The sequence below is a fragment of the Uloborus diversus genome, chromosome 1 (assembly GCF_026930045.1).
Source record: "Uloborus diversus isolate 005 chromosome 1, Udiv.v.3.1, whole genome shotgun sequence".
Classification (NCBI taxonomy): domain Eukaryota; kingdom Metazoa; phylum Arthropoda; class Arachnida; order Araneae; family Uloboridae; genus Uloborus; species Uloborus diversus.
In genome coordinates this window covers 222,255,077-222,270,680 of record NC_072731.1, presented here as the reverse complement: position 1 = coordinate 222,270,680, position 15,604 = coordinate 222,255,077, and the positions used below count along the sequence as shown (strand labels likewise).

At 31.5% G+C, this 15,604-nt stretch overlaps 1 protein-coding gene across 1 annotated transcript in view; it reads left to right on the top strand.

Moving 5' to 3' along the window:
- The window catches only part of LOC129218889 (neural-cadherin-like), a 539,341-nt gene that overhangs the window by 29,653 nt on the left and 494,084 nt on the right, over positions 1–15,604 (top strand). The window contains exon 11 of the mRNA XM_054853212.1: positions 1,456–1,645. Within this exon, the coding sequence (XP_054709187.1) occupies positions 1,456–1,645 (190 nt within the window). The remainder of the gene's footprint in view (positions 1–1,455; positions 1,646–15,604) is intronic.

Genomic DNA, 15,604 nt, shown 5'->3' with positions numbered 1-15,604 from the left:
ATACACAGGACCCGATTAAGACGTCGAGGGGCCCTAGGCCAAACCCTTTTTCAGGGGCCCCTGTAATCAAACATTACCGTTTTTTTCGTTAGGTAAAGCAATTTTAGCAATTTGGGGGCCCCTAAAGAGCGGGGGGCCCTAGGCCAAGTTGGCCTATTCAGTAATCAGGCCCTGCATATACATGTTAAATTCATTCCTAATTTTTATAATTCATGTCATGATCACAAGGTAATTTTTCACAACCTCATTTGACAACACAGCCATCAGTGGCATAGAGAGAGGTTTAAAAAACTGAGTGCTAGAAGGTTTGAAAAATTCATTTTGTCAGTTATTTTCAGTTAAAAACTAAGTTGTGTGAATTTTCATGCGATCAATGAAACTAAACTGCTTATTCATTATTTTTTAAATAAAACAAAAACAAAACCTTGCAGCAAAATAATATTTAAAGTTACTTTCTAAGAGATGAACAGTCAGAATTAGTTAAATAAAAAACATATTACAAGTTGATATCATTATTGACTATCTCAAAAGTAGAAATTTCTTTACAATTTTGCAGGTGTTTTCTACAGTTATCAATGGCCAAAATATGAACAATAATAATTATGCTAAGTTGATGAAATATGATACACATAATAGAATAGAAAGTTCTTAAGCAAAAAAACAATTACAAAACAGAGTACTAACAATGTTCTCAGTTTTTCCCTCTGTTAATTCCTTGCTTTCAAAAAAAGAAAAGGAGAAAAAATAAATAAAAAATTAATTTGAATTTTGACTTCTTGAATTCAAATTATGTTCTTCACAATCACGAGTGTGTGTGTGTGTATGTAGGCGTGTGTGTTTATGTGTGTGGGGGGATATGTGTGTTTGTGTGTATGTGTGTGTAGGCATGTGTGTTTGTGTCTGTGTGCAGGTATGAGTGTGTGGGTAGTTGTGTGTAGGTGTGTGTGTGTATGTGTAGGTATCTGTATGTATGTGTAGGTGTCTATGTATGCGTGTGTACGTGCGTGTATGTATGCGTGTAAGGGTAGGATATTGACGCAACCTGAAGACGGTCTTCGCTAGAGGAGCAGCATCGTGAGGCGGTCGGTCGACGGTGGTGCTGCAGAGGGTGCTGGTGGGAAAATAAAATCATAGGAACGCCAAAAACAGTCAAATGAAAGCAATAAGCAATTGTGATTGCTCAAAAAACTGCAGACCGAATGAGCGTAGTGTGTCGGATAACACATTTGAAAGATGTCTACAATTTTTGCTTTTGGAGCTAAAAACGAAACTTTTAGTCTATGTCAATGTTTTTCTGGAGCTGTTCTAAGGAATAGATAATTACAGAAAAATAATTATAACAATAATACATAATTATACAAATGTAGCAAAAGTATGTAATAAATTTTAAAAAATGTTTTCGCTTCAAGAAGTTTCCTAATTTCAGACTTTAATATAACAAATTTTTTACTGCAGATCTGGCATCCCAGACAATCCTACTGTGTTTTATACTTTGATGAAGGGGAGTACTGAGCAAACAAATAAGAAAGACACATTCTACTTGGACCAAAGGAACATGAATGGTGACACCTGGGCTGACATTCAAGTCAACTACCCTCTAGATTACGAAAGAATTCAGCAATACAATTTGACTGTCCGAGTTGAGGTAAGGATTTTTCTTTTAAACCATAAACTACAGATTTTAATATAATAACAATAGATTCATTATTAGTGAATAGGAAGAATGCATAGAGAATGAAGTAACAAAATCGATGTGTTCTTTCCATCACAAAAGACACCTGCACGTACAACACATACCCAAAAAATACAATAAAAATTCGCACAAAAATTTTAACTTTTAAGTAAGTTTTTCTTAAATGGATAAATTGCTAAGTCATTAGTAATTCCAAGAGAAAAAGTAGGCTTCTTTTCTGCTTACATGATGAAGTTTTTGACATCAATGAGTTTTCATTTGCGCTGCTGTTATCTTCAAATATCAAATGTAACTATTTACTTGAAAAGCCTAAAAGTTGAGGAAAACTCCAGATGTGCGAGAAAATAGGAAAAATTTTGTGTCATGGCCAGAAAATCAGAAAACCGAATATATATATATATATATATATATATATATATATATATATATATATATATATATATATATATATATATATATATATATATATATATATATATATATGTAGTTAGCTTTAGCTTATATAGTTTTAGCTTAGCCTATAGTTAGCTCAGTTATATGACATTGTCATGGAAAGTATAGTTAAACTTTAAGCTCTTGCAGCAGTGTATTTTATGCACAGTTGTGCAGTTTAAGTGAAATTTTTTTTCTTTCTGTGAACAGATAAAAAAAATAATAAAAAAAAACTTAAAATAACAATTAAGTAACTTTAGAGTGCAATATATAACAGGATAAGCATTTTCCAAACTATAATGAACTGTTCACATTAAAGCAGTTTTAGGTCAAACGTTTCTTTAACATTTTTTCATGATGTTAAAACCTCATTAACAGATATTTATTTGTAGAGACAGTGTTTTAAAAAGTTCATTACTTTAAGAATAGGGAACATAAATACATTTTCGTTGTACATTCTTACTAATATGCCCAATTTTGGTGATTTTGATTATTAGTTTAAAAGGTAAACAAAGTAAAATTTCATTCGATGCACATCTTTTTTTTTGGTGATGCATATGTTTGCACTACTTGATTGCGTGAAACTTAGCATAAATAGTAAGCTGCTCAAAATACAAAACATGATTACTAAGGTAATTATCTACTGTACAAGTATTTCAGGTTTAAATTGGAACTTTTGAAACAATTTGTGCTATAGCCAGCATTGCTAAACAAAAATTTTTTAAACAAATTTTTTAAAAAGTTATGATTTATCAAACAGGTGAGACTTTTATCAACTTGATTTATATTTATTAGCATAAGAAATTAAAGAACAATTTAATAATTTGTAACAAGAAACTATAGAAACTAGTGTGATGTGACTACCAAAAAACTTTCATCAGTATTCGTTTTTTGAATTCTAGTATGTAATGTGTAATAACTCATGGCTTATTTTACGCAAAATCTCCCAAATTTAATGGTCGTTGGTGCCATCATCATCTTGGATTTCGTTCATTATTTTTTTACAAATAGACAGCTATGAGATACGCTCAAATTGGTTTTTTCATATTTTTTGAAGAAAAATTCAGCGGTGTCAAATTTTTCAAAATTTAGATTTTTGTTGTCTCATGTTTGGTTTAACTTTAGGAAAAAAACCCTCTCCCATTTATTTGTTTTTCATTCGATTGAGCTGGTTTACACATTATTTTAAAGGTATTTATTGCCTCCTTCAGTATCAACAATAAAATTTAGATTGGGAACAATAAAATGGTGCCAATCCTCATCTAAAGTCAAATTTTTTGTTTTTTCAATTGGTATAATCAATAACTCATATCTCCGGAGTGCCACAAGCAACTGCACCATATTTTTTTCATATTGTATGAACAAATTACTCTTGCTATGTTCAAAAATTTAGAAGGGTGTTTTTCGTTTCTTTGAAATGAAAAAATAAAACATGTTTTGCAAACATTTTACTTTAAAATCAAATTTTTAACTTTAATTTGAGCCTTTACTTGAGCTCAAAATAAACTCACATTTGTTAGAAACAAATAAAATCGTGTCCTACACATTACATTGAAATATTTTATGCAAGTTTTAAATTTTTCTACAGCTTGAGGACTTTGGTAGTGAAAAGTCACTATACACATTTTTCACACCTCTGCAGTTATTCCTTATGCACTTTATCTGACAATACGAATGATGTTAAAGTAACTAGAATGCCTTTAAACATACTTTCAATCTTAGTTTTGAAAAAATATACCCGGAGGTCTTGAAGGATTAAAAAAAATTAATACTTGTTTCCATTTTTCTGAAATCTATTTAATACTCCATTATTTGTTATCAGATGAAAGCATAATCTTTCATGACTAATATTTTCCATTTCCATAATCAAGGTCGTATCCAGAAATTTTTTTCGGGTGGGAGGGGTCCAGATTCGCACATTCGCATAACACACACACATGCACACATATTTATATATATATATATATATATATATATATATATATATACATTAGGGTGGTCCTTATTTTTGAAGTTGCAGATATTTTACGCGACGCCCCCTCAATTTGTTCCATTATACAAATAAATGATCCTTGCAAAATTTTAAGTCAATCCATGAATATTAACACGTACCCCTAGGGCCCCCTTCTTTGAGGTTCTAAAAAAAAATTGCGGATTTTCTCAATTTTATGTAAAAATATTCTAACGTTTTATATTTAAAGTAATTTTGAACCTCAATAGGTGCTGCTACTTCCAGACTGAGCATTCTCTCGCTTTTATTCTGTAAAATTTAAGATGTTACAGAGGGTACATGTACACCAATGGCCTTGGGTCAAGTGTACCGCTTTTCTGCGCTTGTTCCAACCAAGCGGCAGAGGAAAGTTTCCTCCCAACAAGATGGATACAAGGGATTCTATAGGCCATTAATGAAGGATCTTTGACAACAACAAACTGCCTCCTCCAGGCTTTGAGGGTGTTGATTTACAAAATTCCCTGTGTATGCAATAAGTGTGGCAAATAGAGTCGCAAGGTTTCAATGCTATAAATATAAGTAATTGCAATTATATTTTAATTCGCTGTTCTTTAGTTATAAACATACCTAAATGCTTATGCAATTTTTAATTTTTAAAATATAAATTTCGAAAAATCCTCGATTACTCCTAACATAAAAATATACTGCATTTTACATAGCTAAAATATAAATTTAAAAAAAATATCCAGATCGGAACAATGTAGAAATCTATAAATTAATTTTCTTCTATTTCAGTACATAGTTCTTTATTATCATCAGATTCTTGCGATTCACAAGATTTAGAAGCCGAAATGGGTATCTATCCTTACCTGTTGAACTTTAGTTTTCTACAGCTGGTCTACCACAATGCAAAAAAACTTGCCAACTATTGATGTCTGCTCGCCTTTCATCACTGTTAGACTAATGCCATATTAGGGATAAAGATGTTGTTCATTTATTTACAGCCTATGTAGATGCAGTAAATTTAAACCAAATGACCTAGTGATCAACCATACATTCCTTAAGAGAGCAAGAGAAAATCTTCGAGTGGTAAAATTAAATTTCATGAATTTAAATTTAGATTTTGTAGTTATTCACTGGGATCCAATGCTACATCCAGATGTAACTGGAAAAAGAACGCCGACAGGATTACCGCGATAGCTTCAGGTCCTAATATTGCAATTTTTTAGAGCAAAAACTGATTGGTGATATATTACATTTGGATTGCCATCATCATGCACTTGAAATCGTACTGCAGAGTGTCTTAAAAGAAGTTCTTGCCTTTCTTAGTTTTAGATCAGATATTTAATTATTTAAGCGCTTCAAAACTTTGTGGAAAGATCTCCATCATTCAGAACTTATAACACTTCAATCGAGTAAACATACCACTTAAATTCTAAAAGACGAAGTTGATCACATATTATTTATTGTTCGTAAGAAGCGGAATTGAGAAAGATTACAGAGAATTCTCGTAACTTGTAATAATATTTCCTGGTGAATTTCATCTTACAGGGATATGTTTTCGGCAACTTGGAGCTTATCCCTGAGCCACATGGGTGGCAAAAGAAATTTTTGTTTGAAACTTTTTATATTTAGGAAGCAATTTAAATTGACCTTATATGAAAAGAAAGCCCTTCAATGCTGTTTTACAAAGCTGTTTTACAATTAAATGCTGTATGAAGATATGGTTTTTCGCAGCAACCCAATCGAGGCTCCTTTGAATAATATAATATGTCTGAAAAACTAGCAGCGTACGAAATGATGACAAACATGCAACAGAACCAGTGATTGGAAAATTCATAAATGGGTAAATCATCACTTATGGTATTTTAGGGATAAACTAGCAGCTTTGTCGGTAATAGATGAAGGAATTAACTTTGAAAATAGGAAATGGCCAGTCCAAAAAATGCTTGTGATAAGGAAGACGAGTCTGATGACTGTTTAACAAATTTCCGATAACAGTAGATGATTTGGAATACTTTTTTAGTAAAGATCTTCCTCTTTATAGAATCAATTACGAGTCAATAAAACTGTTTGGGGATAAGTTACAAATACTAAAAGATTTTTTCCTATTTGATCTGATTCACGGCAAAATGAAAGAAGCTATTTAGGGGAAGAGAGATTGTTAAAATACTGAAAATTGTGAATTATACAATTGAAAGAGGAGCTCAATATTAATCTAAGAATTATCACAACTAATTTAGAGAATCACAACTAATTTACCAAATATGAGTCACAAAAACAATTGTTTTTACAAACCGTACAAGACTATCGGGAAAAAAAAAACACACTATCGAGATACATTGAGAAAAGCGTACGATTAAGGAAAGTTTCTAAAGCATTATTTCATTCTTATTCAACGTTAAATCTTTAGATAATATAAAGTAATTAAAAAGATTAATTTTTGTGCTACCTCACTGTAAATGCATTTTGCAAACCCAGGAGAAACGATGTACTGGTTCTGAAGTAAAAACTCTAAGATTTGTGAGAAAATTATCAACAGTATTAAAGTTCAACGGCCTAGGGGCACGTGTTATTATTAACCCATCGAGTTCAAATTTTGCACACGTTACTTTTTATTATAGTGTCACAAAATTAGGGGGCGTCACTTGTTGAATTCCGAAAAAAAATTTTTCCCATATAAATAAGGACCACCCTAATATACATATATATATATATATATATATATATATATATATATATATATATATATATATATATATATATATATATATATATATATATATATATATATAGAGAGAGAGAGAGAGAGAGAGAGAGAGAAACATTTCTTAGATAATTAAAAAGTGAGCGTATCTATGTATGTCCAAGCTTCTTCTCCTGAACGATATTGAACTGACCATCGAACCAGGTATCAATGGATTCGTAATCCTCCCGTCTTCACGTTTGGCTATTTAACATAATCCTCCGATAATAATTAGCTGAGATATCAATTAAAAACTATTAATTATGACTCTTAGATTTCAAAATCAAATCCCTATTTTTCGAAGGCTTTCCTCCATTCAAATTATTATTCAGTGCTTCATCTCAACTTTCTGCAACAATGCTTTTATTAAAATGTATAGCGGTTGTTGCCATTTTTTTCTCAAATATGCACAGGTAAAATTCTTGTTTTTGTTTTGAGGCTTTTCCTGTAATCAGGGGATTTAAAATGTTTACTTTTTGGGGGTTTTCCGCAATCTGCCGCAAAATTTCACTGACTTTTTTTTTTGGTTTAAGCCTGAGTGTTGAACTCTTGTCTTGGTGAACTTGACATAACTTTTATTTTTGAGGTGGATCGTGCGCCGGGCGTCGCAGCTAGTACACACATAAAATTCTAAATTCACTTACAGAGCCTCGTAATGTAGACTTGATGGGGCACTGAGCTATTGCAGGTACATTTTTTCCTTTTGTGGTCCAGACAATTTTGTCACAGGCAGGTGAAACAGACCTTTCCCTTCTCATGAGTGTTTTTTACTTATAGAGCTCTCATGTTTTTGTTTCGTTTTTTTTTAATGCTTCCAGTGTTTTGATTTTAAATCTAATTTAGTACCATTTTTTATTCACCTTTATTGTAGTAAAGATAATAGGGGAGTAGTCTTTTAAGTGCGATGCAAAATATACATAATTTTAGGGAGTCCGGGGGGTTTCCCTGGGAAATTTTTTGAGAAATAGGAATAAAAATCTATTTTGAGGCGTTATATAGGGGTAATTGAGGCTACAAAAATAAATAAATAAAAAAAAAATAAATAAATAAAAATAAAGATAGGCAAATGTAACCTTTTAAATGTTATGCTTTCTTTTGCAAATTAAGATCAATCAAAATAAAAATTGCTTGTTCCACAAATCATTGACATTAATCGACAAAGAAGAAGAAGGAGGGAGGAGAAAAGAGAAGCACATCGTTACTTGCTCATATCGGCTGTTCGTGTAATTTGATTTTGATCATTTCCCCCAACATCCCCACCCCCTCTTGCATGAAATGCCCTACAGTAAAAATTGCCCAAAATAGTTTAGAAGAAATGGTGTAGAGATTCAAAAAATAATCCAGAGGGGGGGGGGGCGTTGCCCCCCCCCCTGCTCTGGATACAGCCCTGTCTATAATGTTACAACAGTGGTCACAAAAGACTTTTCAGAAATAGAAATTTTCTTCACCAATATATTTCTTTTGTCTCTCAGTTTAAACAAGTGGTTTTCTCTGAAACCTAATATTCGTAAGGCCCTTTCATACATTTCCTTCAAAAAAAAAAAAAAAAAAAAAAAAAACTTCATTTGCGATCACATTGTGAAAAACATATGTATCTGTTTTATGTTTTTAGAGGTAAAATTAAACAGATCATGGGCGTTTAAAATCTGCCCTTCAGCAGTTTTTTAAGACTTGCCCAGTTTGTATGGCATTTTATGGAGGCCCGTACTCCATCACATGCATTCATACCATTGCAAGTGGTGAAAAAATGCCATTCAGCTATCATGTTTTAATCTTCCTTATGATGGCATAATTTGATCAAATTTTTGTTTTTCTTATATTGAGCTGAAATAGTACTATCACTAAAGCATGTTACATGTTTCAAGTGTGGTGGTTCTTTTTTCTCAGATACTGCAGAAATGACTTTTGGAAAGAAAAAAATGCTGTAGTGTTGTGAGTAAGGAAGTCACTAATAAAGCATATTGCTTTATGTTTAAATTCAGCGTCAAGCTTGTAATATATTACCAAGGGGTGTAAGGTAACTTAGATAACGTGTCAATGGAAGCCTTGAACAGCATCTTGCAAGAGGCAGGTGTAATTTTCTTCAACATCCACTAAAATTATTCAGCATTCGCTGCTTAGTTTTGTTTTCATTTTTTCAAGTATTGGTTTCATTTGTTTTAAGTACCCTGGGGTTTTACTGTGTAGTGGTGCTTTGTCAAATGCTCTAATTTCAGGATTAGTAAGTCAAAAAAATCGTCTACTAATTTTACTTAAGTTTTTAGGTATCCTCGATCAGTTTGGAGCCATTGTTTAAAGGAAACTGTTACTTTACTTTCAAAGAACAAAAAGTCCAACCGAAATTCTTGAAGGCCTAGTTTACTGGGACATTCAGGAAAACGTTGAAGCATACAATTTTCTAATTCTATGTTACATACTAATTTTAAAAGGAGTTTTTCATAATGAATATTTAATTGCACACTTTGCATCATCAGTTTAACGAACTAATGATATGTGCAAACACAGTGAATGGATCCATCAACTATTTATTATTAGATACTCTTGAGGACATAGAACACAAAACTTTGAGAAACCTATCTTCTCTGTGGAATTATTCTTCTTGCAACTTAATTTGCGCTATATATAAATAAGGAATTTATGAAATTTGTGTAGAAAATTTCTCTTGTAGTAAGTGAGCTTAAATTTCTGTTTCGTTAAAAATTATGTTTTGTGTAAAAATTAGAGTAAATGCGTTTATTGAAAATAAACACTTCTATTGTTTTTCAATATACGCAGTTTACTCCACACTCATAGCATAATTACAAGTAAATTCTTCAGTAATCAAACTTATCAAACATTTAGGCTCATATTGCTTGTCAAGAAGTCTTAAACCTAGTTCTCATTTTACTGTAGGAAGAAAAGTTCATTTAGTTAATCTGAAAGTTCCCTGAAAGGTATTTTAAAGATCATTCTTTAATTGACTTCTGATTTAGAGAGTTAAATGTACCCTAGGGTCAGAAAAATTTCAGCCAAACTTTGAGCCTCTTTGTTCCACAAATAGGGATTGCAATACCAGTATACCAAATACTGGTATTTTGCAATTTCGTAATACTGGTATTTGCTGCAGTAAAATACTGGTATTTTCGGTATTAGCTGAAAGTTCTAAATAGTTTTTAATTAAAGAGTTTTCAGTTCAACTTATGAGATGTTTACTGTTATTTTGAATATGCGTTTCTTTTTCGATGAGGCAGTACCAAAATCAATCAATTGATGTAAACAGTTGGCTTGCAAAGTACAAATTAATATAATGTTAATAAATATAACTAGCCGAAAAAATGCAAAATACTATTACTAGGTGGTGTGATGAATTGCATTTTTGTGCTTTTATGTGCACTATGTGTTTATTTCTTCCACTTTCTTGATTATCTGCTTTTACCCTTTTGTAAACATTAATTTCAATTATAATTACAAATGTTAATAATTTATTTCAACCATCAACTGCAGCAATACTTTACGATATATTTTAAAAATATTTGTATCTACTGTACACTGTACTGTATTTCGAGAAAAAAAAAATTCTTGCTAATATAACAAATGGCAATTTGTTGTCCCCAGTATTTGTGTGCTGTCCTGTCTCACTATTTAACTGTATAGTTGGCAATATAACATTTATCAATGAAATCAACTACCTTGAAAATTTGCATAGAGAAAAGACAAAGTAATCTGGAAAATATTTTTCGATATTAATATAATTGCAAAGAGTTTTGAAAAGAAAACAAAAACAAATAAGAGAAACTAGATCATATTTAGTTAAATTGATAGCAAATTTCAAACTTTAGGGTTAGTAAAAAGAAAAAGCAAACACAAACCTATCCTAATCAAGAAAAAACCGTTGAAAATGATATTAAAATTGCAAAAGGTTTGTCTTTCTAAAATAAATCATAACTAGCTATAAATAAATAAATTTAAAAACAAAATTACACACAGTACAAAATAAACAAGCAAAAACAAAAAAGATGTATCCAAATCAAGCAGTTAAGAGACCGAATTATTAAAAGATGAAGGAATTTGGGGCAACTAGAGGAGATGTATCTCACATTTTTCAGTACTATCTACCAGAGTGTATTCAGATAGAGTTACAGGCTTAGTGACAATTCAATAAATGCATTTTGTTTCTTACTACTATTGATGTTTTATTATAACAGTAGTTCCTTCATTTTACATTTGTTGAAAATAAATTTTCGTAACTAATGCATTTTTTGTACAAAATTATGAAATGTGGCAAAAAAACTCCCATGGTTTTGATCATTTTTTTGAGAAATTTATAATACCGGTATTGATTCCGGTATCATGTTTTGAAAATACCGAGTACTGGTATTGCATTTTCTGTCCGGTATTGCAATCCCTATCCAAAAATATCCCATTTTCATATTTTTTTCAAAGTTCATCAAGCTCAACACAGAATAATCAGTGTCTATTTTTTAGTGAATTTGTTTTGCATTCATTTTTTAGGAGTCATTTTAGCTTGTAACAATATTTGTAATTCTATATTTTGCAATTATGTTTTCGTTCTTGTTATAAACTATGCAGCAGCATCAAATTGAAAAAAAAATCTCAAATTTTATAGTCTATGTGTAATTGTGTGCGAGCGCATTTTTTTTTTCTTGTTACTTATTACCTAGTACCCAACGGGGAAAAGGTTGGGAATGGCTGGGTTATTATAATCCCAACACTTCTTTTTGCTTTCGGTTTCTCTCTTTTTTTTTTGATGATGAGTTCATATTTAGAGCCTTTTTTGCCATATTTTGGAACCTATTTCCAATTAGCTCAGCTTTATTTTCCAAATAAACTCTTCTTTCTTCAATATTTTGCTTTTTAAATCTTAGAGGAGAACATTCAATAAGTTCACAGCTTTCATTTAAATTTACAATGACTTCATTGTTTGTTATATCTTCTGGATAATAATGACTGTCAGAAAAATTGACTATATTATCAGCATTGGGCAAATATTGAAGAAATTTCTTATCTGCAAGAAACACATAATTTTGCACCTGGAACGAGTTTGTACAATCGTTTATTATTACTAGTATTTTCTTTTCTTTTTTTTTTTTTTTTGAGAAATTAAGAAACACTTCTTTTAGGCCTTTATACACATTATTTTTGTGTTTTTTCAGTGGATTGCAATGTACCCTTTGTTGATTCTCAAACAATGAAAGAAGAACATGCTTATGTTGACAGCATATATTTTAAAAATTTACACATTTTGTTTGCAGAATTTAAAGTTCTCTTCTTTTTTTCTTAAGCTCAGATAAACTTACGTTCCTATACAGCATTCTACTTGAGATGATGTAGGGTTTTCTTTAAAATGATGACAAACAGAGCACTATTCCATCATATCAAATTAGGAGAACGTAACTTATATCAATATTTAAAATAACATTCAAAAAACATTAAAAATATACTTCAATAAAAGAGTCAATTTCTTTCAATGTAGAATTGTTATAATCTTTTTAAAAACCAAAATGTTCTTTCCTCTTTTTGCCTGCAAATGTACAATATCACTTATATAGGGAAAATTGTTGTCCTCAGTTTTTCACTTGTTTGTAGTCATAGCCATCCAAATCAGATATTTTTTTTGTTTTATGGATTGCTTTTTTGATCAAGTGACAAAATGTATTACAGGATATAAATGTGTGCCAAAGCTCAAAGAACTTTATTTCAACTGTGTTTGCATCGATGTAGACTGAATTAATGAAGAAAAAAAGAAAGCTTAAGAATGCTCAATTTTTGTTTTATGATGCACAAGAAACTATCCATAATACGACTCTTTGCATAATGACACCCTGTTACGAAGGACTTATAAACACTATACTGATAATTTCTTTTTTATTTTGACCTCGTATGGCTTCATGTTATGAACCATGCAACACAATCTTTTTTCTTTTTCACCAACTGGAACAAAACTTTCACTGCAATCAGTTAATTGTTAGCCGAAAATGAGACTAAACGTCTCACATCTTGGGAACATTATTACTTTCTCCATATGAACAAAGTATTTCAAGATTTTGTCCATCGCACCCTCATCTACATCTCTTTTATATTCTGCTCTGGCTACACCAGCTTTTTTAATATGATTGTTCCATGTCTGACTAAGGCTACAATCCATTTTTTGATTATCTCCTGCATGTTCATGCTAATTAAAGTGCTTCTCATAGGTGGATTTAGGACTGAGTTCCTGGGGGGGGGGGGGGGGACAGGATTTTTTTATTTTTTAGCAACATTTTTATTGCCCCCCCCCCCCCCCCCACTCCTAAGTTTTTGTCTGTTTCCTGTGATGCATAAGTCCATGCTTTACTTTTTTGTGTGTCGTTTTCATTAATGTGTGGTTTCATGCTGTCCTTTTTGAATTGACCTTAAGAGAGGGAGCTGGTATCAAGAGAGTGACGCAGGGCTCCCTTTTAAGTGGGAAATAGAATATCTCCAACTTTAGGGGGCCGGGGGTTTCTCCCCCGGAGGAAATTTTGTAAAATGGATATAAAATTCTGCATATTGAAGCCTTATAAAGGTTAATTCGATAGACCAGTGGTTGGAAGTAGCGCGCTACAAGTAGCGACGCTGCTGTAGTAGCTACATTTTTTAGTAGTTTGTAGTGTAGCGCACTACTTTTTAAAAAAAAGTAGAGTAGTGAGTAGTTCGCTACAAAAAAAAGTAGTTTGTAGCGATTTCTAGAAACTACTTTGGAATAAAGTTGAAAAAAAAAATGCGTTTTCAGGCGAATTTGACTAGTGCAAGTCTTACGCGAGTAAAACTTGCACCTATCAGATTCGCAAGACTGAAAAATACGAGCTGACCTCTGACATATTATTTTGACGCCATACGCTGTATCTGTTTGACGCCATTAGTTTGTTTGGCATAGAAACTTTCATATTTTCCCAATATTCGCCCTGAATAGAGCATGGCTTAGAAAGAAAGAAACTATTTTTTTCCGTTTCATGCAAACTTTGCTCGTTAAGCAAAAAGCTTTCGGTATCAATACTATTTGCACATGCAGTCGAACCTCTACTTACGCGAGGGATGCGTTTCAAACTTTAGATAAACATTATGTGAAATTATATTTCATCAACTTCATATTTAGAAAGAAAAAAATGCGGAGCGGCGATTTGTACGTTAACAATCTGATGTTTTGACTAGTATGGTGCAGGAAACTTTGGCTTTCAGTGATGCTAAAGGGGAATTCCATTCCCGAAACTAATATTTAGTACCCAAGAAAGAAGGTGATATAAGCCCTGTGCTTCCGCTCCGAAAATTTTCGTGTTGCTGGTGAGGAATTCGCGTCAGCTGCAGAATGTGTTTCTGGAGTAAAACTCGCTATATAGACATTTCGCGTTAGTCGAATTGCGTTGTAGCCAGAGTCCACTGTTGTTAAAAAATTGCACATTGAAGTAAAGTAAGCATTTTTAGTTATGTTTCATGTTTCGGATAATTAGTAGCACCGTTTGAAATATTTTTCCTTTTTTTTTCTTTTTCACTGATCGAGTGTTGATATATTAACATATTAAAAGTCAATTATTAAATGTTGTGAGTTTTTGAGGTTATTTGTTAAAATTGAAAAATGCTTTTATTTCATTTTATAAGGGGTGTAAGAAAAGAGATGGTGTCCAGGTCCGGAACCCTAGCTTGAAGCTCAAAAGCAATTAATTCCTACGAAATATAAGTTCCTTTAAAATTAACTCATATAATGAAAATTAAAGTTTTTCTCTTTTGTTTAAAAGATGCTTTTCATCATCTAAATCAATTTCATGTGTATGTATGTCTAAGTAAAATTTAAACCAAATTATGACTAGATTTATCTCAATTTCAAGTAGCCGAGTTACACTTCTTGAATGAAATACTATTTACTGTCAGGAAAGGATTAAAAATTTGAAGGTTGAATTCCTTCCACTTTTAAACAGAGTTGGCCGGATTGGACCCAATCGGGTTGGACCTAATGTTTTTTTTTTTTGAAAAAACCCATTATTTAGCCCACTTTTGGGTTTTTTAAATTTTCTGAGGAGTTTAAAAAAAAAATAATTTAAATACATTCACAATTTAAACTTCTTTTTTATTTGTTCTTCACCACAGACAATGGACATAAAAAATGAATTTTGAACTTTAACAGTATTTCTCAACTTTTAATGGCATTAAAAAATACTTTAAAGGTTTCATATAAATAAATAACTCAAATTATCTTGACTAAGTCTTGTCACGTCTGATTTTCTCAATATTTGTAGATTGTACAGAGGAAACTACTCTAGCTAAAAGGCTTTCATTTGAATTATTTTCTGCAAACCAACACATCACAAATCTCGAATAAACAAGGTATATTTTTTAGAAATTAACACATGTTACAAAAGGTCAGACAGAAAACAGAATAGGATGTACAGTATTTTTTTCATTACCTTACGAAAAAGTTTAATATTTCTTACTCTGTACGCAGAAGTAGAAAAAGAGACAACATAAAATTCAAGGAAATGTCTTGATTAAGCTGGAAGTCAGTAAAAAGGGTTTTAAACTACTTGAGGTTCTACAGTAGCTTGCATAACAAAATGAAATACAAGTAAAATTAAAAAAAAATGTAGTAATTAAAAACGAACAAACGAACAATATAGATTTTATAGCTCGAAAAGTAAATTTGCCTTAACTGTTGAGAATCATGGAAACTAAAAAATCTGAAACTTCACCATTCTTGGGTTTTGTCGTCTTTTATACTTTTCTTCAGAAAACGATGAATTTTCCAGCTTTTTTACTCCAAGACATTTTTTGT